This window comes from Primulina tabacum, unplaced genomic scaffold (assembly GCF_025594145.1).
Source record: "Primulina tabacum isolate GXHZ01 unplaced genomic scaffold, ASM2559414v2 Contig1003, whole genome shotgun sequence".
NCBI lineage: Eukaryota > Viridiplantae > Streptophyta > Magnoliopsida > Lamiales > Gesneriaceae > Primulina > Primulina tabacum.
The window spans coordinates 1,633-25,226 of record NW_027460041.1 but is presented as its reverse complement, the minus strand read 5'-3'; the positions used below and the strand labels follow the sequence as shown (position 1 = coordinate 25,226).

The following is a 23,594-nucleotide window of genomic DNA, read 5'->3' as shown; positions in this document are numbered from 1 at the left end:
AATAATTATTTTTAAAGTTATTTAACATAACCTATAATTTATAATTTTATTTTATTTCTTTCTAATATATTATTTTTAATAAATTTTCAATTTAGTTTGGGTTATAAAAAATAAAATTTTTGAATAAAATATAAATTTATATTTTATCCATTATTTTACACACAAAGTGTATCAAATTACTAGTATTATAATTTTCATAAAAAAACTAGTATTATATTATTTATATTATTAGATCACTTGTATAAAAAATAGTTCTAAAAAGTGAATACATGAGAATAATATTGTAATCTTAAAGTATATATATGACACGATTGCAAAGTAGTTGCAGTGCTAGCTATATAAATGACATAGCATCACTGCGTATTTCCTCGCAAATAAGAAAGAAACTAACACAAAGCATTCTTCACAGCAGAAAAATATGCAACTCAAATCTTGCCTTCTTCTCTATGTGCTCCTCTTGATATTGGTGGCTTCATTTCATTACCAAGCCTTGGCCATTTCGCCTAGTGCCATAGTTGGCAACTGGCGGCCGATTCCGAACGTTAACGTGGTAGAAGTGTTGGAGATCGCTAGATTTGCGGTGTCGGAGTACAACAAGAAGGATAACGTGCAGTTGGAGTTTGTAAAGGTGGTGAAGAGTGAAACCCAATTAGTCGAAGGTACGAATTACAGATTGGTCATCATCGCGAATGATGCGGCTGCCGGCAATGCTCCGGGAAATTACGAGGCTGTGGTATGGGACATGCCTTGGAAGCATTTCAGGGAACTAAGCTCTTTTGTGAAAGTTTAAGGGAGATATTATATATGTAATGCTAGCATCTTGAATAAGAATGTCTTTATATTTAATATAAAAAATATTTTCGAACATAATTTGAGATCTCTGTCATTGGATTTTTGGATGTTATATTATTGCACTTTTTAGAAATACTAAATAAGATATTTAAAAAATAATTTTAAGTGATCCGACTATTTTTCAAACCACATATAAGCCGTAAAAAAACAACATATTTAAACATCTCATAATAATATATTACCACGCTTACAAACTCCCAAAAAGTTTACAAGTTTTTCGTTTGACCTTTCATTTCGATTTTGATAACTATGCAAGTTGACTACGTCAAATTGTAATTAAATCATATTTGAATATGAATTATTTGTATACAGAATAAAAAAACAAATATAACAAACTAAAACTGAAATTTGATAACATATTATGCCTAGTTTTTCATAAAAAATAGTTTTTCATATCATAACGACATCATTTCTATTTGGACCATTTTCAACTAAAGATTTCGTTTTTTTGTCAAATTTTGTTTCAATTCTCTCTATCATGAACATTAATTAGGGGCAAAACAACTTTCTTAATTTATATTTTAATTTTATTATTATCATATGAAAAAAATTATTATTTTTAAAAAATAAAGTGTACAATGGTCGGTGGATAATAGAAATATATTTAAAAAATTCATAAAAGTAAAAAAAATGGTATTCTTAAACACTTGTCCTAATTCAAATTCTTCGACATGACTTTCGTATTTATGAAATTCTGTAAGGTCCTGAAATTAATTATCCGGTAATTTTGGCATAATTAGAATAATTATTGAGTTGTAAATTAAAATAATTATTTATGCCAAATAAATTCAAGAAGTGTGTTAAAAATATGTATTTTAGAATATCGGAGAATTTAACGATATAAAAATACATATAGAGATTGAAATAGCACACAAGAGCAAATAAATGCAAAACCGGGATTATTGGGCATGTGTTACAATTTTTTTAGTAACTAAATATACATATACATACACACAATTTGTCTTTTGGAGAAAGAAAGGAAGAAATCAGAAACCCAATCCCCAATCCCGTAACCTTCCTTCCCCCTTTCTCCATTTTTGTCACTTTCAGCACCTTCATTTGGAGAAGCCATAACTTTTCCGTCCGGCGTCGAAATCACGAATGGTTTGAGGGGTTTTCTTCCTTACATCAGTAGCTTCGTTTTGAACCATGAATCGCTACTTTTTATGCTCGTTTCAGCCCCAATCAAACCCTGTTTTGGGACTGCTCCTGTTCGAGTTTCTTGTTCGATTTTAGGTGAGCTATTGCTTGGTTTTTCTTGGTTCTTTGGTGTATATTGAGCAAGGATTTGAAGCTTAAATCTTACCTTGCTGTTCCTGCATTTTCCAGCTAGTTTTCAGTCCGGTTTTTGATCGTGAATAGTGTTTTCCGACGTCTTTTCCGGCGAGTAGCAACATTGGACCGCTAGCGACTAGTTTATACTTCGATCTTGGTAATTTTGGATCCAATTCCAGATTTTTCGGTGCATAAGTAGGCTGCCCCGAAGTGTAATTTTACCCGCTTCGATTTAATTTTGCTTTGTCGATTTTAATGCATTATATTGACGTATATATTGGGTTTATTTGTAGGTTCGATCATTGGAGAGCTTTGAGGTATAAATCGAAGAGTTTGTGAATTAGTATCGAGTTAATCGTGTGATTATTTTGGAGAATTACGGTTATTTAGTTGAAATTTCAGAATTGTTGAAATTGATTTGGGAATTAAGTTTTGATAATTAAAAATCAATAAGTTGGATTAATTTAGTTTTATTGGCGAATTGTGAATTATTCGACCTATTTTTATCATTGTTAGGTCGAGGAGATTAAAGTTGAGCTTGTTGTGATTTTAGAGTCGGTTTAGGTATGTTACAGTTCGGTAACATACGACGGTAAAACATAAATTATTTTTAATTGTCATTCTATGTTGCACTGATCGTGTTTATGATTTGTTGACTGTTGTAATATGTTAAATGTCTTCGTTGTGATATATGTTTATTATTGTGACATATTATTGGCATTTAGCATCGGGCATACAGTTATGACATTCATGTTGAGCCCTATTGTCACGCCCCGTGTCCGAAGCGTCGGTGACATCCGGCATTGTTTTACGATTTCTTGAAAACAATTAAGCCTCGTATCGAAATGCCAAAAACCAGTCTTTTTCATAAATTAAACATTGTCTTTACATTGACAATAGAAATAAGAATACATCAGAGTTGCAAATGCGGAAACTGAACAAAAGGAAAATAAAGTCTTGATTTCTTGTATCTTGCTCATCGGCTACCATCCCCAGAAGGCTTCTTGTTCCTCCTCATTTATTTGCTTTTCATTTTTATCTGAAATTTGTAAGGGGAGTGTTTTGGGAAACACTCAGCAAGTAGGGGTCGATCGATTTCCAATGATACATATAGAACTTAATCTTTAAAATATTTCTTTAACAAACTTTCAAACCTTATTACTTTTAACTCATCATAACAGAAACGAAACAAATATGAGACAGAGGTTTCAGACGATTCAGAGCAATTCAGAAACAGATCAGAACAATTCAGAATAGAACAGATCGGAACAGACAGAACACTGTTACTCATCTCATTTCCATGGTCAAATTGTCCCCAATATGTTAGTCCTCTAAGGGGTGAGGCCATAACACGGTTTTATACCCACCGATGGGGGCCAGACAGAACATGGTTTTATACCCACCAATAGGGGCCAGAACAGAACATGGTTTTATACCCACCAATGGGGGCCATACAAAATCACAATTCTCGTCCCATTTCAAATTCGAATCGTAACAGTGCAACACAGATTCAGAGTTTACTAGACAGAACATATCAGAGTTTTCAGATATCAGAGTTTCAGACGGATTCAGCGGAACCAAAGAATTTCGAATAACAGACTGAGCATATAATCGATCGAAATTTTAAACGGACAGACTTCATATTTTCGAAAATGGAGACACACAATCATGCATGTCATAATATATATTCAAGTTTAAAAATACAAACGAATATATAACAAAAGCCCACTTACCGATTCTCGTACAAAGTTCCTCTCGAAAATTGAGCAGCACTTCATCGTGACTTTAACAAATGCGATCTTCAATCGCGCAGCACTACGATTATTCCTTCGAGCAGACTGAGACACAATTTTAGCAGCACTTCGACGTAAATTTTGATCGCCTGCACTGCAAGAATTTCCTCCTCTTCCTTGCTCTCCTTTGGCCAAATTTGAGAGTGCTTTTTGGTGTGCTTTTCTTCCAACCTTGAGGTGGTATTTATAGGAGAAAGAAAGGCTTTCCACCTAGCCATTTGGCTGATTTCTTGGCCTCCAAGAATGGAGTAATGATGATCATAATGGTGGTCAAAGATATGCCAAGCACCAAGAGTCATTCCTTGAACCATAAATTTGTCCTAGCCTCTTAGCTCCTCCCTTAGCTCCTTCATTGGTTATCTCAATAGTCATTTTTGCATACTAAGTTTGTCCAAACCTTTAACTTCTCCTTTAGCTCTCTTTTTGGCCTTTTTAGGACAAGCATGGTTGAGCTTCTTTGAGCTGGAAGATTGAGCTCATGAGCTAGGGGTTTTCTCCCCAAGAATGAATGAACTTCCTTGAGCTGAGGGTTTTAGCTTTTGAGCTGATGGTTTCTTGTCCAAGAATCTTGGAGCTTCCTTGAGCTGAGGGTTTTAGCTTGTGAGCTGAGGATTTCCTCTTCCGAGCGACGTACCCTTAATTCTCAAGGTTTTGCATTGCCTCGGCTTCTTTTTGAGCTACTTTCCGAGCTTTTTGAGGTGCTTTGCTTCGAAAAATCCGGGTTCTCACATCCCACCCTCCTTATTGGAAGTTTCGTCCTCGAAACTTTAGTTAGCTAGATCAATAAAGTGATGAGGGTGCCGGGTGCGCATACTTTCTTCAAATTCCCAAGTTGCTTCTCATTCCATATGATTTGACCATTGTATCTTGATATATGGAATTGTTTAGCGTCTCAGCACTTGGTCTTTGGTGTCCACTATTTGAATAGGGACTTCTTTCCTTCGTTTAGTAGCGATGCAACTTTAAAATTCTGACTTGGATCTGAGACATACTTCCTTAGCTGTGAGACGTGGAAGATGTTGTCAATCCTTGACATGCCTAGTGGTAAAACCAGCCGATAAGCTAGGTTTCCCACTTTTCCCAGTATTATGAAGGGTCGACATACCTTGGAGTTAGATTTCTAGATTTGCTGAATCGAACCACTCTTTTCATAGGGAAACGTTATCGTAAGCTTTCTCACCGATTTCAAACTCCAACGGTTTTCACTTTAAATCAGCCCAGCTCTTTTGTCGATCATGAGCTGCCTTGAGTTTTTCCTTGATAATAGCTACTTTATCAACAATTCAAGTACCATGATAGCTTTCTCTCTGATTTCAATACTTCAATGATAATTATTGTTATCGAAAAATTCAATCAAGAGGGGTGTTTATTTAATTCCTCCGAGGTTCATGGCACACGCCCTAAAATATCTTCAATAGTTCGATCCACCGTCTTTGCCTCATGTTTAATTCCTTTTGTTTGAACAGTATTTGAGGCTTTGATGATCGATAAATTTCACACATTTGCCACCAAAGAAATTGATTCTCTGGATCTTTGGCTCAAATATAATTGTGGCTAATTCACTATCATGTGTTGGATAATTTTGCTCACATGATTTTAATTTCATCGTTGCATAGGCAATTACTTGCCCTCTTGAATGAGAACACATCACAATCCTCTTTTGATGCATCATTGTAAATTCTGAAATTCTTGCCTTCTTCGGGAAGTACTAATACTAGCGTAGAAACTAGTTTCTTTTTCAAGATCTAAAAACTCTTCTCACATTCTTCACTCTAATTGAATTTAGAGTTCTTCTGAGTGAGCTTGGTGAGCGGAAGAAAATCCTTCAACACATTTTCTTAATAGCCAACTAATCCCAAAAACTTCAAATTTCTATTTCAGTATTCGATCAAGGCCAGTCTATGATTGCCTCCACCTTATTGGTGATCCACTTATATGCCCATTTCATAGATTATATGACCGAAGAATGTGACAATTTTTAATCAAAATTCACATTTATTAAATTTAGTATTTAGTTATTTTCCTCTGAGCATCGGTAGAGCAAGACGAAGATCTTCCTTGCGGTCTTACTCACTTGTTGAATATGCATGAATGTCATCAATAAATGCTACCACAAACTTGTCGAGGAATTTTCTTGAACACTCTGTTCATGAGTTCTATGAATGTTGCTGGAGCATTGGTCAGGTCAAAAAGGTATTATCGTGAACTCATAGTGTCCATACCCTTTTCTTTTTAAGGCTGTTTTACGAATATTCTCTGCCTTGGCCTTCAATTGTGGTAGTCTGACCTTAGATAGAGCTTCGAAAAGATCTTAGCTCCTTTTAACTGATAGAAAAGGTCATCTATTCTTGAAAAATGACATTTGTTCTTGATCTTATTGAGTTCTTTGTAGATCGACACACTATCTTGTGCTTTCACTATTCTTTTGTGTCAATAAGACTGAAGCTCCCAAGGATAGGCACTTAGTCAGATTTGTTTTTGACTAACAAATCTTGGAATTGATCTTTTAGCTTCTTGAGTTTAACTGACGCCATTTGCTAGGGTTCATTAGATTTTAGTGTAGCACGAACCATCAAATTACTTTCGAATTCTACTTCACAGTCTGAGATAATTCAAAGTAACGCTTTCGGAGCTCTCGTACCACAGGAATATTTATACCTTGAGCTCAATTCCTTCTTTTGCTTCTCTCATTATTGTTAGTTAGACTTCTTTGCCATACTCCATACCTTTCTAGATCTGAGAGGCAGTAAGAAAGGACTTCGGTTCCTTATCCTTACCATAAAATATGATTTATTCTTGGATTGGAGTTTGGCATTCTTACCCCGAATCATTTACCATTGCATGATTCTTGTCCAACCAACCAATTCTCAGAATGACGTTGAAATTTACCATAGTACACTAAATAAAATTGGCACTGAATATACTTATATCAGAGTATTTGTATTCCCAAAAATGTAAGTCAACTTATATCAGAGTATTTGTATTCCCAAAAATATAAGTCAAATTATCTCTGATAGGTATGTTCCCAAAAATATAATTCAACTTATCTCTGTACATTTTCAAAGAAATGTTACACTTCTTTCTTATAGTATCGTATAACCATAATACCAGTCTAGCCTACCTTATCATTTCTTCATCATCACTGTTCTTTTTTTCCACTACTTCCATAGATGCTTCTTCTTCTTCTTCCATGTTTTCCATGACAAGGTGCATATAGTGTTGTTCTTGCATTCTATCCATATCACCATGAAGCTTGGAGATGTAACGTTCTTGCTTGCTAGAAAGGTCTTCATGTTGATAAAAGAGCGGTGAGCAAGATCCTTCTCAGTTTCAATCTTTACTATCAACTTTCGATTAGGGGTCGTATCACGTGAGATGGATTACGTAGTGTTAGGGCGAGCTGAATCTTTGATCTGTCAAGGCGATAGGTGAGACGTTGTATATCAGTTTTAAGTAGGTTCTTGATCTTTACGAGTTCTTGTTCTCTTGTTTTTCTATATCGAGTTGATCCTTTAGGGTTGCAATCTCTCGTGTTTGGGTTTTCCATGGTATGTTGACGCTTGCGAAGGACGGATTGAGCACGAGCACGAAGGCATCCGTTGAGGTAAAATTCCAGAATCGAATAAAGGATAGAAAGGCACAAACAATGTTGTCGTGGGATTTTCGATACTAAGAGTTTGCAGAATGATTGAAGGAAATAGATTTCGAATTTCTCAAAGAATTTTTGGAAAGAATGAGAGTTTGTTTCAGAATGTACTAGGCTTTTGCCAAAATTTGACTTCTTCAAATTTTGTCTGTCAAAATCCCAGCGGAATTATGAACCAGGCGGCTCTGATACCACTTAAATGTCACGCCCCGTGTCCGAAGCGTCGGTGACATCCGGCATTGTTTTACGATTTCTTGAAAACAATTAAGCCTCGTATCAAATGCCAAAAACCAGTCTTTTTCATAAATTAAACATTGTCTTTATATTGACAATAGAAATAAGAATACGTCAGAGTTGCAAATGCGGAAACTGAACAAAAGGAAAATAAAGTCTTGATTTCTTGTATCTTGCTCATCGGCTACCATCCCCAGAAGGCTTCTTGTTCCTCCTCATTTATTTGCTTTTCATTTTTATCTGAAATTTGTAAGGGGTGAGTGTTTTGGGAAACACTCAGCAAGTGGGGGTCGATCGATTTCCAATGATACATATAGAACTTAATCTTTAAAACATTTCTTTAACAAACTTTCAAACCTTATTACTTTTAACTCATCATAACAGAAACGAAACAAATATGAGACAGAGGTTTCAGACGATTCAGAGCAATTCAGAAACAGATCAGAACAATTCAGAACAGAACAGATCGGAACAGACAGAACACTGTTACTCATCTCATTTCCATGGTCAAATTGTCCCCAATATGTTAGTCCTCTAAGGGGTGAGGCCAGAACACGGTTTTATACCCACCGATGGGGGCCAGACAGAACATGGTTTTATACCCACCAATGGGGGCCAGAACAGAACATGATTTTATACCCACCAATGGGGGCCATACAGAATCACAATTCTCGTCCCATTTCAAATTCGAATCGTAACAGTGCAACACAGATTCAGAGTTTACTAGACAGAACATATCAGAGTTTTCAGATATCAGAGTTTCAGACGGATTCAGCGGAACCAAAGAATTTCGAATAACAGACTTAGCATATAATCGATCGAAATTTTAAACGGACAGACTTCATATTTTCGAAAATGGAGACTCACAATCATGCATGTCATAATATATATTCAAGTTTAAAAATACAAACGAATATATAACAAAAGCCCACTTACCGATTCTCGTACAAAGTTCCTCTCGAAAATTGAGCAGCACTTCATCGTGACTTTAACAAATGCGATCTTCAATCGCGCAGCACTACGATTATTCCTTCGAGCAGACTGAGACACAATTTTAGCAGCACTTCGACGTAAATTTTGATCGCCTGCACTGCAAGAATTTCCTCCTCTTCCTTGCTCTCCTTTGGCCGAAATTTGAGAGTGATTTTTGGTGTGCTTTTCTTCCAACCTTGAGGTGGTATTTATAGGAGAAAGAAAGGCTTTCCACCTAGCCATTTGGCTGATTTCTTGGCCTCCAAGAATGGAGTAATGATGATCATAATGGTGGTCAAAGATATGCCAAGCACCAAGAGTCATTCCTTGCACCATAAATTTGTCCTAGCCTCTTAGCTCCTCCCTTAGCTCCTTCATTGGTTATCTCAATGGTCATTTCTTGCATACTAAGTTTGTCCAAACCTTTAACTTCTCCTTTAGCTCTCTTTTTGGCCTTTTTAGGACAAGCATGGTTGAGCTTCTTTGAGCTGGAAGATTGAGCTCATGAGCTTGGGGTTTTCTCCCCAAGAATGAATGAACTTCCTTGAGCTGAGGGTTTTAGCTTTTGAGCTGAGGGTTTCTTGTCCAAGAATCTTGGAGCTTCCTTGAGCTGAGGGTTTTAGCTTGTGAGCTGAGGATTTCCTCTTCCGAGCGACGTACCCTTAATTCTCAAGGTTTTGCATTGCCTCGGCTTCTTTTTGAGCTACTTTCCGAGCTTTTTGAGGTGCTTTGCTTCGAAAAATCCGGGTTCTCACACCTATCGTTCTTGTTAGCCCATTGTTGATATCCATTGTTATCTGGCACTGTTGTTTATCTCGGGATCATTGTGTGGCTGATAGGCCTATACACATGAGACCGTAGATGTGATTGAACAATCCCGTGGTTAGTGCAGCCTTTTGAGGTGAGCGCTAGGATTGTGTCATCTAGTTCGTTTTGTTGTGCCATCCTTTTATATCGTATCAACTGTATGGAGGCCGAGTCAGGGGTGTTTTTCAGCACAGCTTGGCATACCTCGCATACTTGGCAGGGCGGTTTAGCTGCATGACGATGTAGCTCCCCTGTGTTGTTGCTCGAGCATTATTCCAGTTGTTATCGTACCGTTTGTTGGCTCCTGTTATCCCGGTTATTCGTTGAGCCTTTCATGCATTGCATATTACATTTTATTATATGATTATGCATGATTTATGTTATTGTTGTTATTGTTGAACTGTTTCATACCAGAATCCTAGCCTCAGTTGTTTACTGGGGGGCTGCTGTGGTTGCTATTGGGCACCATGGTAGATCTCCCGAGTCGTTTTGCAGCATCAGGCCGGGGTTCCAGCAGTGGAGCTCGGAATTGAGGTTGGATTGCTTGGTTCTGTTCAGTGGAGTCTCCCAGTTAGTCTATATATATGTCTTGAGTTTAATCAGTCTTGTATTGTAGTTTATTTGCCAAGGAGATGCCCTGTGTATCTGTATTGATATTTGGTTGTTCTGGTTATGTTCTGAGGCGACTCTGTGATTTTAATGATCTGGCGAGTATTTGATAAGTTTTAAATTCTGTTTAGTTCTGGCCAGTGCGGCTATAGGTTGTTGACTTTGGTTTTGTTTTAATGACTCTAGTTGGAGTATATTTTGATATAAAATGCTGCTTGAGTTTTCGGGATGTCCTACTTACGGGGAGGTCATGTCGAAATTTTTCTAGGCCCTGAGGTCCGTTTTAAATATTTTAAACCTTTTTCCGCTGCAGTTTTAAATCAAACCATTATTTTTGATCATTAATTGTCGTTAGAGTAAATGAGCCTCACAAATTCTCTCACAATGTATAGACTTTGTTTGGATAAATATTTATAAAACGTTTTATAAAAGAATTTTTACAAAAAAATTATAAAATTATTGTAAAAGTTGTTTTAAAAACAAATACGTGTTTAGACAAATATTCTACAACAACATTTTAGAGTTAAAAAGGTGTTTGGACAATTATTTTTTAAGAAAAAAGCGATTTTAAAATTTAAAATAATTATAAAGAATTTTGACAACAATTGAATAAAATTCTTTTCATTCTCTTTAACCCGCGTTTTTTATTATAAAAACATACAAAAACACCTCTCAATTGTTATTTAAAAAATATACTTTGATAACAATTTTTAAAAAATATTTGTTGAGTGCAATAATTGTCTTTGCTTGGTAGAGCGATCGAACCGTGTTGCTTGAGCGGCTGTGCGGTATAAAAGATTTGAATTACATCATTACCACCAGCTATATCTTTTGGTAAAACGGCAAGCGCTCGATTCTACACTTGGTATCAGAGCCAAGGTCATAGGTTCGATTTCCATTGATTGCAAAGAGTACAATTATTGGGAGGAAGATTTGTTGGGTGCAATAATTGTTCCTGCTTGGTAGAGCGATCGAACCGTGGTGCTTGAGATGCTGTGCGGTTTAAAAGATTTGAGTTACACCATTACCGTCAGCTAAAACTTTTGGTAAAGTGGCAAGCCTTCGGTCCTACAATATTTTTCAAAAAGGTTTTACTAAAATCTTATACACACACAATTTAAGTTTTTCACTTATAAAACAATAAAAATATTTTAAAATACTTGTTCAAAAAGTCATTATTTTTTAGTTCCCTACTTTCCTTCATTATAATCTTCCCAAAAGACAATAAAGGCTTTAACTAAAATTGAATGCATATCCCTTAAAAAAATGGTGTGAATGGTGAAGAGGCTTTTTATATGATGTGGGAACCCGCAGCTACGTTCAGTGCATAATAAAAAAATCCCGGATTAATGTAGCAGTATGCACACCACATTAGCCATGTAAATCATATTGGCCAAGTTTTGTGTGACAAGCTCGTCTGAGAAGATTTTGATAGTGAGAATTGAACTCCTGACTATTGGTTAAACACTCACATACTCTATCAACTCGGACACTACCTTTGAAGACGATGAAGAAGCCTTTTCGCTATACTTCAAATATCCACATTTTTTAAACCTCTTCTCCTATTTTGAAGGAGTAAAATTAAAAATAAATTTTTAAAATTATCCATCATTTATAATTATATTTTATTTTTATAATATATTATTGTTAGTATAAAAAATTAAATTTAGTTTAGACGGTAAAATAAAAAAATGAATTAAAATATTAATTATATTTTGTAGACATTATTTTATACACATGGAAAATTAAAATTTTGGCCGTATAACTTGCATGTTTTTCAGTTTTTGTCATGTTATTAGTCAATTTATAATTTTCGTCCACTAATTTACACATTTTTTCTATTTGAGTGTTGACTTATCAGTGGAAAATGAAGACATGTCACCTGAATATGATGGTGTGTCATCGAAAATTAATGACGTGACGATGATACATTGTAGACATGTATGATGCAACGTAAAAAATGACTGAAATTGAAAAATATGTGCAAGCTAGAGGATTACAAATATGAATTGATCGATACCATAATTGAAAATGAAAAACATTCATGTTACATGACAAAAGATATAATTTTATCCTTTTTATTTTTTGAAATAAGAGTTTTCCATTATACATACAATGCATGTGCAAAACAATTTGATGTGCTTGGTGAAGCCTTTTTTGTTTTTACCTAAAATACTCTCAATTTGAAATTGCATCCCCTATTTTGGAGTATTAAAGATTAACAATTATTTAAAATAATCTGCCATTTGTAATTGATATATACCTTTTTTCAATAATAGTTTTTTTCAGTTCATTTTTATATTATAAAAATAAAAATTTTGAATTAAATTATATAAATTTAAATTTTATCTATTATTTTACACACAAAGTGTATCGATATGCTAATATTAGAATAAATAATTATTGACTCACTTGTATAAAAAATAGTTCCCAAAAAGTGTATATATACTGACACTATTATTGTAATCTTAAAGTATATATATTACATACATCTGGAGTAGAAAGTAAGTCAACCAACCAAAAAGCTGAGGGCAAATATGTCAAATGACACAATTGCAAAGTAGTTGCAGTGCTATATAAATTACAGAGCATCACTGCGTATTTCCACACAAAGAAAAAGAAACTAACACAAAGCATTCTTCACAGCAAAAGAAAATATGCAACTCAAATCTTGCCCTCTTCTCTATGCGATCCTCTTGATATTGGTGGCTTCATTTCATTACCAAGCCTTGGCCATTTCCCTAGTACCATCGTTGGCAACTGGCGGCCGATTCCGAACGTTAACGTGCCAGAGGTGTTGGAAATCGCTAGATTCGCGGTGTCAGAGCACAACAAGAAGGCTAACGTGCAGTTGGAGTTTGTAAAGACGGTGAAGGGTGAAACCCAAGTAGTCGAAGGTACGAATTACAGATTGGTCGTCATCGCGAATGATAAGACTGCCGGCAATGCGCCGGGAAACTACGAGGCTGTGGTCTGGGACATGCCTTGGAAGCATTTCAGGGAACTAAGCTCTTTTGTGAAAGTTTAAGGATGATATCATATATGTAATTCTAGTCAAGTCCTGAATAAGAATGTCTTTGTATCTGATATGGAAAAATATTTTTGGACATAAATTGAGATCTCCTTCATTGAATTTTTGGATGTTATATTATTATATGTTTTAGAAAATACTAAATAATCTTTTCGAAAAAATAACTTCGAGTGATCCAACTTTTTTTAAACCACATATAAGCTATTAAACAACATATTTAAACATCTTATAATGTCTTTATATTTTTTTAGCAAACATCTTTTCTAGCTTATGAACTCCCAAAAAGTTTGTAATTTTTTCGAAGATCGACCTTTCATTTGTATTGAGATAACTACAAAAGTTGACCAGGTTAAATTGTAATAAAATCATTTTGAGTATAAACTATTTTACATAGACTATTATTTAATAAAAAAACGAAGCTAACATATGAAAATGAATTTTGATAACATAGATGACCAAAATCGCAAATAAGTAAATATATAAATATAAAAGCAAATTTTTTTAATAAAAGATATGACTGATATTAATTTTCGTGAAAGTAATTAATCAAACAAGAAATAAGAAATTTTCGCGAGACAGATCGAGTATGATGCTACTCTTGTGATATTACCATAAAAATGTATTTGGCGGTCTATATTTATCTTCATGTTCTGGTCAATAAAAATTAGAAACCCTTCATGTATGTAAGAATAAATATAGATTTTTGGATGCACTCACTTGATATGGTAGAATGAAATAAGATATGAATCAAATGATAAGTCTATTTTATTCCTATGATGAATATCACAAAAAAAAAGATAAATAAATTACAATTATTTTGTAGGACCGAGTGCTTACCGCTTTATCAAAAGCTATAGCTAGTGTAAGGTCCTGAAATTAATTATCCGGTAATTTTGGCATAATTAGAATAATTATTGAGTTGTAAATTAAAATAATTATTTATGCCAAATAAATTCAAGAAGTGTGTTAAAAATATGTATTTTAGAATATCGGAGTTAAAACGATATAAAATACATATAGAGATTGAAATAGCACACAAGAGCAAATAAATGCAAAAATTGGGCATGTGTTACTATTTTTTTTAGTAACTAAATAACATATACATACACACAACTTATCCTTGAGAGAGAAGAGGAAGAAGCCAATTTCCCAAACCCATTCATGTAACCCACCTCCATTTTCGTCACTTTCAGCACCTTCAAATTTGAGAGGCCATAACTTTACCGTCCGACGTCGAAATCTCAAACGGTTTGAGGGGTTTTCTTCCCTACTTCAGTAGCTTCGTTTTGAACCATGAATCGCCACTTTTGATGCTCGTTTCAACCAAAATCGAGGCATGTTCGTAGCTGCTGCTATTGGTTCGATTTAGGTGAGATTTAAGTTTAATTCCTTGGAATTTTGTTGTGTGTTGGAGTGGGTTCTAAGCCTTGTGATTTCCCTTTAACTCCAGCTCGCTTTCTGAATTTTTCAGCTCGTGAACAGTAACTCCGACGAGTTTCCGGTGGGTTATCGCCTCGAGACCGCTAGCGACTAGAGTAAACTTGGACCTTGTAAGTTCCTAGTCCGAAATTTTAGCTTCTAAGCGTGATAGTAGGCTGCCGAAATTTGGATTTTTACCCATTTCGATTTAATTTGTTTTCATCGTTCGAATAGCGTTTTATTGACATATTTATTGGATAATTGTTGTAGGTTCGATCATTGGAAATCTTCGAGGTATATTTTGGCGAGCCTATTAATTATATCGAATTGTTGTGTTATATTTAAAGATGTTATAGTATGGTTGTTATCATTGGAATTAATCTAAGGATTATCGAGTTGATAATGGTTGGAATGTAAATAATGATGAGTTGTGGAATTTTTCGGCTTATTTTATTAATTTAGGCTAAGAAAGTTCAGTTGATCATTCTTGAAGTTCATTTTCGTGGTATAGGTATGTTACAGCTCGGTAAAACATAAATTATGTTTAATTGTCATTCTGTGTTACATGGATCGTATTTATGATTTGTTGACTGTTGTAAATTGTTAAATGTCTTCGTTGTGATCTATGTTTATTATTATGACATATTATTGGCATTTAGCATCGGGTATACAGTTATGACATTCATGTTGAGCCCTATCGTTCTTGTAAGCCATTGTTGATATCCGTTGTTATCTGGCAATGTTGTTTATCTAGGGATCATTGCGTGACTAATAGGCCTATACACATGAGACCGTAGATGTGATTGAACAATCCCGTGGTTAGTGCAGCATTTTGAGGTGAGCGCTGGGGTTGTGTCATCTAGTTTGTTATGTTGTGCCATCCTGTTTATCGTATCAGCTGTATGGAGGCCGAGTCAGGGGTATTATTCTAGCACAGCTTGGCATACCTCGCATACTTGGCAGGGCGGTTTAGCTGCATGACGATGTAGCTCCCCTGTGTTGTTGCTCGAGCTTTATTCCAGTTGTTATCGTACCGTTTGTTGGCTCCTGTTATACCGGTCATTCGTTGAGCCTTTCATGCATTGCATATCACATTTCATTATATGATTATGCATGATTTATGTTATTGTTGTTATTGTTGGACTGTTTAATACCAGAATCCTAACCTCAGTTGTTTACTGGGGGGCTACTGTGGTTGCTATTGGGCACCATGGTAGATCTCCCGAGTCGTTTTGCAGCATCAGGCTGAGGTTCCGCCAGTGGAGCTCGGGATTGAGGTTGGATTGCTTGGTTCTGTTCAGTGGAGTCTCCCAGTTAGTCTATATGTATGTCTTAGGTTTGTTTCAGTCTTGTATTGTAGTTTATTTGCCGAGAAGATGTCCCGTGTATCTGTAGTAGTATTTGGTTGTTTTGTGATGTTCTGAGTCGACTCTGTGATGTTTATGATCTGGTGAGTATTTGGTAAGTTTTAATTTCTATTTAGTCCTGACCAGTGCGGCTATAGGTGTAAGGCCCTGGCCCTGTCCTCAGACCCTGCAATCACAGTTCCTGGACCCAGAACAGCTTGGCTCAAGTGGCTACCAGGATTGTAGCCAATATACCTATATGCCAGGAGGTTGAGGGGTCGAATCCTGGGAAGGCACAAACTCCACTTTCCTGGCGTGGAGAAGTCCGATGAGTAAGTGCAAGCTGGTCTGAGTCCAGGAACTGTGATTGCAGGGTCTGAGGACAGGGCCAGGGCCTTACAATAGGTTGTTTAATTTCAGTTTTGTTTTAATGACTTTAGTGGAGTATATTTTGATATAAATTGTTGCTTGAGTTTTTCGGGATGTCCTATTTACGGGGAGGTCATGCCGAAATTTTTCTAGGCCCTGAGGTCCGTTTTAAATTATTTTAAACCTTTTTCCGCTGCAGCTTTAAGTCAAACCATTATTGTTTGATCATTAATTGTCATTAGAGTAAATGGGCCTCGCATCTTAGTATCAGAGCGTAAACTGGGATACGCTCGAACTAGAGTCTAGGACACTCGAGTCTTGGCACTAAAATGATTTTTGCGCCTGTGTATGCTACTTGACAACATGCTGTGATTATATGATTTGGTTACTTCCATTCTAATTGTTTTGGTGTTTTATCGTATAGAATGGAAGGAGGTGGAGAAATTCCTGTTGATGAGATTTCTCTAGCTCGAGGTCGAGGTCGAGGTCGTGGACGTGGTAGACCTCGTGTCCGTGTTGTTGATGATACTTTTGTTGAGCAAGCTGCTGATCAGCTAGAGCAGCTTAGGATGGATGAATTAGTTGCGTGTTTCCATTCTATCCATCCACCTCGATTCAGTGGTTCGGAGGGAGCTGAGAAAGCAGAACTGTGGATTTCTGAGATAGAGGAATTGTTTGATTTGATTGAGTATCCTCCAGAGTGTCGATTGAGATTAGCTGTGCATTAGTTGAAAGATCGTGCTAAAATGCGGTGGTCTACTACATTGATGACTTTAGATGCTCAGAGGATTGTTCTATCGTGGGAAATATTCAAGCTGAAATTTAAGGAAAGTTATTGTCCTCCATCATTCTACAATTCTAAGGCTTCAGAGTTTCATAACTTAAAACAGCGCGATATGTCAGTTGCGGATTAAGCGGATACTTTTTATGCTATGCTGAGATATGCTTCTCATGTTGCTGCGAGTCAGGTTGCTGTCGTTGAAAGTTTCATTGAAGGATTGAACAATCATCTGCACCTTTTTGTTTCTACCGGTAAGCCACTGAATTATTTTGAAGCGGTGGAAATAGCAAAAAGGGATGAAGCTAGTCTTAAGAGGAGTGGCAATCGAGTGCCTACCCAACATCATCAGTCGGGGAGGCAAAAATTCAGTTCATCTGGTTGTGCATCTCTTCGTCCACGTGGAAAATAATTTAAGAAGCCTGGTTCTAGTTCTTCGAGTTCAGGGAGTTCAGGGAGCCGTGGTGGATATCGCTATAGTGGACCTTACTGTGATCACTGTGGAGGCAAGCATTTCAGTAATAAGTGTGTTGGAGTTCAAGGGGTTTGTAATAATTGTGGTCGACCGGGTCATTTTTCTAGAGTTTGTCCTAGTAAAACGGGGAAATCAGCCCAGGAAGGTAGTGGAGCTCAAAGTAATAGAATTCCAGCTACGTCCCAGTCTTCCCATCAGCCTAGTCGCCCTTCGCATCAGAGCAGAGGGCAAGGTGGTCCACAGAATCAGTCATCTGTTCATGTATTTGCCTTGACTGAGGATGAGGCTCAGGCAGCTCCAGGTACTGTCATTTCTGGTAAATGTACTCTATGTGGTTTTATAGCACGAGTGTTATTTGATACCGGAGCATCTCATTCCTTTGTTTCTCATGCATTAGTCATTTCGCATGATCTTCTCACCACTAGTATGAATTCCAATCTATCTGTTGCTACTCCGATGGGCAAAATGATTATTACTGATAATGTGCTGTTCAATGCAGTTTTGTTTCATGAAGAAAATGTTCTATATCTGAATCTCATAGTCCTACCTATATGCATGACTTTGATTGTATCGTTGGTATGGATGTTTTGACTGCAAATCGTGCCACTGTTGACTGTTACATCGAATATTTCGTTTCAGGCCTAGCTTTGCTCCTAAATGGAATTTCTATGGCTGGTTCTCTAGCCAAATTCCTGTAGTTTCTGCCATTGAGAAGAACCGATTGTTAGATTCTGGTCATGAAGGTTTTCTGGTTTATGCTGTTGATCTATCGCAAGATGAGCGACGGATTTGATATTCCTGTAGTCCGTGAGTTTCCTGATGTGTTTCCAGAAGAGATTCCTAGTTTTCCACCAGAACGAGAAGTTGAGTTCAGTACCGAATTAATGCCAGAATGGAACCCATATCTCAGCACCATATCGTTTAGCTCATGTTGAGCTAAAGAACTGAAAGAGCAATTACAAGATTTATTGAGTAAAGGTTATATTCGTCCGAGTTCTTCACCGTGGGTGCACCGATTCTATTTGTCAAGAAGAAATGGAACGATGCGGTGTTTGATTATCGGCAACTGAATAAGTTTACTGTCAAGAATAAATACACTCCCTAGGATTGATGACTTATTTGATCAGTTGCAAGGTACTTAGGTGTACTCTAAGATTGATCTCCGTTCTGGGTACCATCAAGTGCGAGTTAGACAAGAAGATGTGCCGAAAACAGCTTTTCGCACGGATACGACACTTTGAATTTTTGGTTATGCCTTTTGGTTTGACCAATGCTCCTGATGTGTTTATGGACTTGATGAATCGAGTATTTCGTAAATATCTCGATCGTTTTGTGATTGTATTCATCGATGATATTCTTGTTTATTCACTGATGCAGCATGGCAGAGTTGTGGCATTTGGTTATCGTCAGTTGAAACCGCATGAGTCTAAGTATCCTGTTCATGACTTGGAGTTGGCTGCTATTGTTTTTGCTCTCAAGATTTGGAGACATTATTGTTTTGGGAGCAATTTGTAATTTATTCTGATCACAAAAGCTTGAAGTATTTGTTCTCTCAGTCAGATCTGAATATGAGACAGAGACGTTGGATGGATCTTTTGAAAGATTATGATTGTGAGATCCAGTATCATCCGGGAAAAGTGAATGTCATTGCCGATGCTTTGAGTCCTAAGGTTGTTGATATTAATTTATCATCGATTCATGTTTCTAAGTTACGAGAGGATATTTGCACTTCTGTGTTGGATTTTCAAATCCAATGTAATGCTGTTTGTGTATCTCAGATTTCTGTTGAGCCAGAGTTGATTCAAATTGTAAAATCAGCTCAGAAACATGATGATCAAGTTCTAAAATCTTATGAGTTAGTATCTCAAGGACACCAATCTGGTTTCTCAATTCACTCAGATGATTCTCTTCGATTGAATGGTAGATTGGTTGTCCCATATATTCCTGAATTGCGTACATCCATCCTTAAAGAAGCTCATTGTACTCGATATAGTATCCACCCAGGAGGGAGTAAATGTATCATATTCTACGGCCTCAGTTTTGGTGGAAGAATATGAAAAAGGATGTGGCTGAGTTTGTGTCTCGTTGTATGATCTGTCAGCAAGTCAAATCAGAACGAATGAGACCTGGAGGATTACTGCATAGTCTTGAGGTTCCTCAATGGAACTGGGAGCACGTGGCTATGGATTTTGTCACGCATTTGCCACGTACTTCTCGTCATTTCGATGCCATTTGGGTGATTGTTGATAGATTATCTAAGTCGGCACACTTTATTCCGTATGAGAAGACGTATTCGTACAAGAAAATGGATCGTCTGTATATTGAAAATGTTGTGAGACTTCATGGAGTTCAGTTGCAATAGTCTCAGATCGTGACCCTAGATTCACATCAAAGTTTTGGACTAGTTTCCAAAAAGAAATGGGTACACGACTTGCGATGAGTACTGCGCACCATCCTCAGACAGATGGTCAGACAGAGCGTACAATCCAGACACTCAGGATCTGCTTCAGCAGCGGTCATGGATTTTAAAGACAGTTGGCAGGAAGCTTTACCACTAGTAGAATTTTCCTATAACAACAGTTTCCAGGTGACTATTGGTATGGCTCCTTTTGAAGCTTTGTACGGCAGACGTGTCGATCACCTCTTTGTTGGGATGAATTTGGTGAGAAGCAGTTGACTGGACCTGACATTGTTCAGGAAATGCATGATAAGTCCAGTTGATTCGTCAGAGAATGAAAGCTGCCCAAGATCGTCAAGCTAGTTATGCTAACAGACGTCGTCGACCTCTAGAATTTCAAGTTGGAGATTTTGTGTTTCTGAGGATCTCTCCGTTTAGAGGTGTTGTTTGTTTGGCATGAGGGGTAAGTTGTCACCTCGTTTCGTTGGTCCCTACGAGATTGTTGAGCGTATTGGGACTTGCGCTTATCGTTTGGATTTGCCCCAATCATTGTCTGGCATCCATGTTTTCCATGTTTCTATGTTGCGTAAGTATGAGCCCGATCCGTCTCATGTGATTCAGCCTGATGAGGTTGAACTTGATCCGTCTCTATCATATACTAGTATCCTTTTGTATCTTGGATCATAAAGATAAAGTTTTACGCAATAAAGTTATACCACTTGTACGTGTTCAATGGTTGGAGGCATGGGGTAGAAGAATCAACGTGGGAAACAGAAAGAAGATGAGATCATCTTATCCATATCTTATTGATTCTTAGTAATGTATTGTTGGTTTCGTATCGTGTGTAAGATGTATGTGTATAAAAAAAATTTCGAGGACGAAATTTGTTTTAAGGGGTGGAGAAATGTAAGGTCCTGAAATTAATTATCCGGTAATTTTGGCATAATTAGAATATTATTGAGTTGTAAATTAAAATAATTATTTATGCCAAAAATTCAAGAAGAGTGTTAAAAATATGTATTTTAGAATATCGGAGTTAAAACGATATAAAAATACATATAGAGATTGAAATAGCACACAAGAGCAAATAAATGCAAAAATTGGGCATGTGTTACTATTTTTTTTAGTAACTAAATATATACATACACACAACTTATCCTTGAGAGAAGAGGAAGAAGCCAATTTCCCAAACCCATTCCTGTAACCCACCTCCATTTTCGTCACTTTCAGCACCTTCAAATTTGAGAGGCCATAACTTTACCGTCCGACGTCGAAATCTCAAACGGTTTGAGGGGTTTTCTTCCTTACTTCAGTAGCTTCGTTTTGAACCATGAATCGCCACTTTTGATGCTCGTTTCAGCCCAAATCGAGGCATGTTCGTAGCTGCTGATATTGGTTCGATTTAGGTGAGATTTAAGTTTAATTCCTTGGAATTTTGTTGTGTGTTGGAGTGGGTTCTAAGCCTTGTGATTTCCCTTTAACTCCAGCTCGCTTTCTGAATTTTTCCAGCTAGTTTTCTGAATTTTTCAGCTCGTGAACAGTAACTCCGACAAGTTTCCGGTGGGTTATCGCCTCGAGACCGCTAGCGGCTAGAGTAAACTTCGACCTTGTGAGTTCCTAGTCCGAAATTTCAGCTTCTAAGCGTGATAGTAGGCTGCCGAAATTTGGATTTTTACCCATTTCGATTTAATTTGTTTTCGTCGTTCGAATAGCGTTTTATTGACATATTTATTGGATAATTGTTGTAGGTTCTGTCATTGGAAATCTTCGAGGTATATTTTGGCAGCCTATTAATTATGTCGAATTGTTGTGTTATTTTAAAGATGTTATAGTATGGTTGTTATCATTGGAATTAATCTAAGGATTATCGAGTTTATAATGGTTGGAATGTAAATGATGAGTTGTGGAATTATTCGGCTTATTTTATTATTTTAGGCTAAGAAAGTTCAGTTGATCATTCTTGAAGTTCATTTTCGTGGTATAGGTATGTTACAACTCGGTAAAATATAAATTATGTTTAATTGTCATTCTGTGTTACATGGATCGTATTTATGATTTGTTGACTGTTGTAAATTGTTAAATGTCTTCGTTGTGATCTATGTTTATTATTACATATTATTGGCATTTAGCATCGGGTATACAGTTATGACATTCATGTTGAGCCATATCGTTCTTGTTAGCCATTGTTGATATCCGTTGTTATCTAGCACTGTTGTTTATCTCTGGATCATTGTGTGACTGATAGGCATATACACATGAGACCGTAGATGTGATTGAACAATCCCGTGGTTAGTGCAGCCTTTTGAGGTGAGCGCTGGGGTTGTGTCATCTAGTTCGTTATGTTGTGCGATCCTGTTATATCGTATCAGCTGTATGGAGGCCGAGTAAGGGGTGTTATTCCAGCACAGTTTGGCATACCTCGCATACTTGGCAGGCGGTTTAGCTGCATGACGATGTAGCTCCCCTGTGTTGTTGCTCGAGCTTATTCCAGTTGTTATCGTACCGTTTGTTGGCTCCTGTTATACCGGTCATTCGTTGAGCCTTTCATGCATTGCATATCACATTTCATTATATGATTATGCATGATTTATGTTATTGTTGTTATTGTTGTATGTTTATACCAGAATCCTAACCTCAGTTGTTTACTGGGGGTTACTGTGGTTGCTATTGGGCACCATGGTAGATCTCCCGAGTCGTTTTAGCATCAGGCGAGGTTCCGCCAGTGGACTCGGGATTGAGGTTGATTGCTTGGTTCTGTTCAGTGGAGTCTCCCAGTTAGTCTATATGTATGTCTTGGGTTTGTTTCAGTCTTTTATTGTAGTTTATTTGCCGGAGATGCCCCGTGTATCTGTAGTAGTATTTGGTTGTTTTGTGATGTTCTGAGTCGACTCTGTGACTCTGTGATGTTTATGATCTGGTGAGTATTTGGTAAATTTTAATTTCTGTTTAGTTCTGACCAGTGCGGCTATAGGTTGTTTAATTTCGGTTTTGTTTTAATGACTCTAGTTGGAGTATATTTTGATATAATGCTGCTTGAGTTTTTCGGGATATCCTATTTACGGGGAGGTCATGCCGAAATTTTTCTAGGCCTTGAGGTCCGTTTTAAAGTATTTTAAACCTTTTTCCGCTGCAGTTTTAAGTCAAACCATTATTGTTTGATCATTAATTGTCATTAGAGTAAATGGGTCTCACAGCTAGTGGTAATGGTGCAACTCAAATCTTTTAAACCACATAGCAGTACAAGCACCATGATTCGATCGCTCTACCAAGCAGAGACAATTATTGCACCCAACAATCTCCCTCTCAATAATATAATTAAAATATTTAAAAAATAATTATTCTAAAATTATTTGCAATTACTAGCATCATCATTATTATTTATTGTTTTACTATAGGCACACACACACTATATATATATATATTATATATATAATACTTGAGCATAACAGAAATTAACATTATTGGTTTACTAACTTTTCCTATTATGAGTTTTACTGTACAAAATTTTCACATTTTGATTTTATCTGTTTTGTTTTTGGGATCTTGACTGGAACTTAAAAAATTCAGTCCCCTCAAATATAGATCTTACT

At 36.6% G+C, this 23,594-nt stretch overlaps 2 protein-coding genes and 1 long non-coding RNA gene across 11 annotated transcripts; all 3 read left to right on the top strand.

Moving 5' to 3' along the window:
- Positions 1–418: 418 nt before the first annotated feature.
- Positions 419–790, top strand: LOC142535421 (cysteine proteinase inhibitor 1-like). Its single transcript, XM_075641779.1, has one exon. The coding sequence runs from the start codon at positions 419–421 to the stop codon at positions 788–790; it is 372 nt and encodes a 123-aa protein (XP_075497894.1).
- A 1,055-nt stretch (positions 791–1,845) lies between these two features.
- LOC142535420 (uncharacterized) lies at positions 1,846–17,256 on the top strand. 9 transcript variants are annotated; one of them, XR_012817534.1, is made up of 4 exons: positions 1,846–2,284; positions 2,421–2,444; positions 2,644–2,691; positions 16,778–17,194. XR_012817534.1 is itself a non-coding variant. In XM_075641778.1 (2 exons), exons 1-2 carry the CDS (start codon positions 15,752–15,754, stop codon positions 17,079–17,081), a joined length of 516 nt encoding a protein of 171 aa, XP_075497893.1. In that variant the 5' UTR covers positions 15,647–15,751; the 3' UTR covers positions 17,082–17,200. The 9 variants fall into 9 exon arrangements, 1 of the variants encoding a protein (XP_075497893.1); XR_012817535.1 differs by lacking the exon at positions 16,778–17,194 and adding an exon at positions 10,054–10,424; XR_012817537.1 differs by lacking the exon at positions 16,778–17,194 and having other exon boundaries at positions 1,846–2,088; positions 2,182–2,339; positions 2,644–2,782.
- A 3,925-nt stretch (positions 17,257–21,181) lies between these two features.
- LOC142535422 (uncharacterized) lies at positions 21,182–21,789 on the top strand. The gene is made up of 3 exons (XR_012817539.1): positions 21,182–21,410; positions 21,514–21,613; positions 21,753–21,789. It is a non-coding gene; the product is annotated as an uncharacterized LOC142535422 (long non-coding RNA).
- Positions 21,790–23,594: the final 1,805 nt, after the last annotated feature.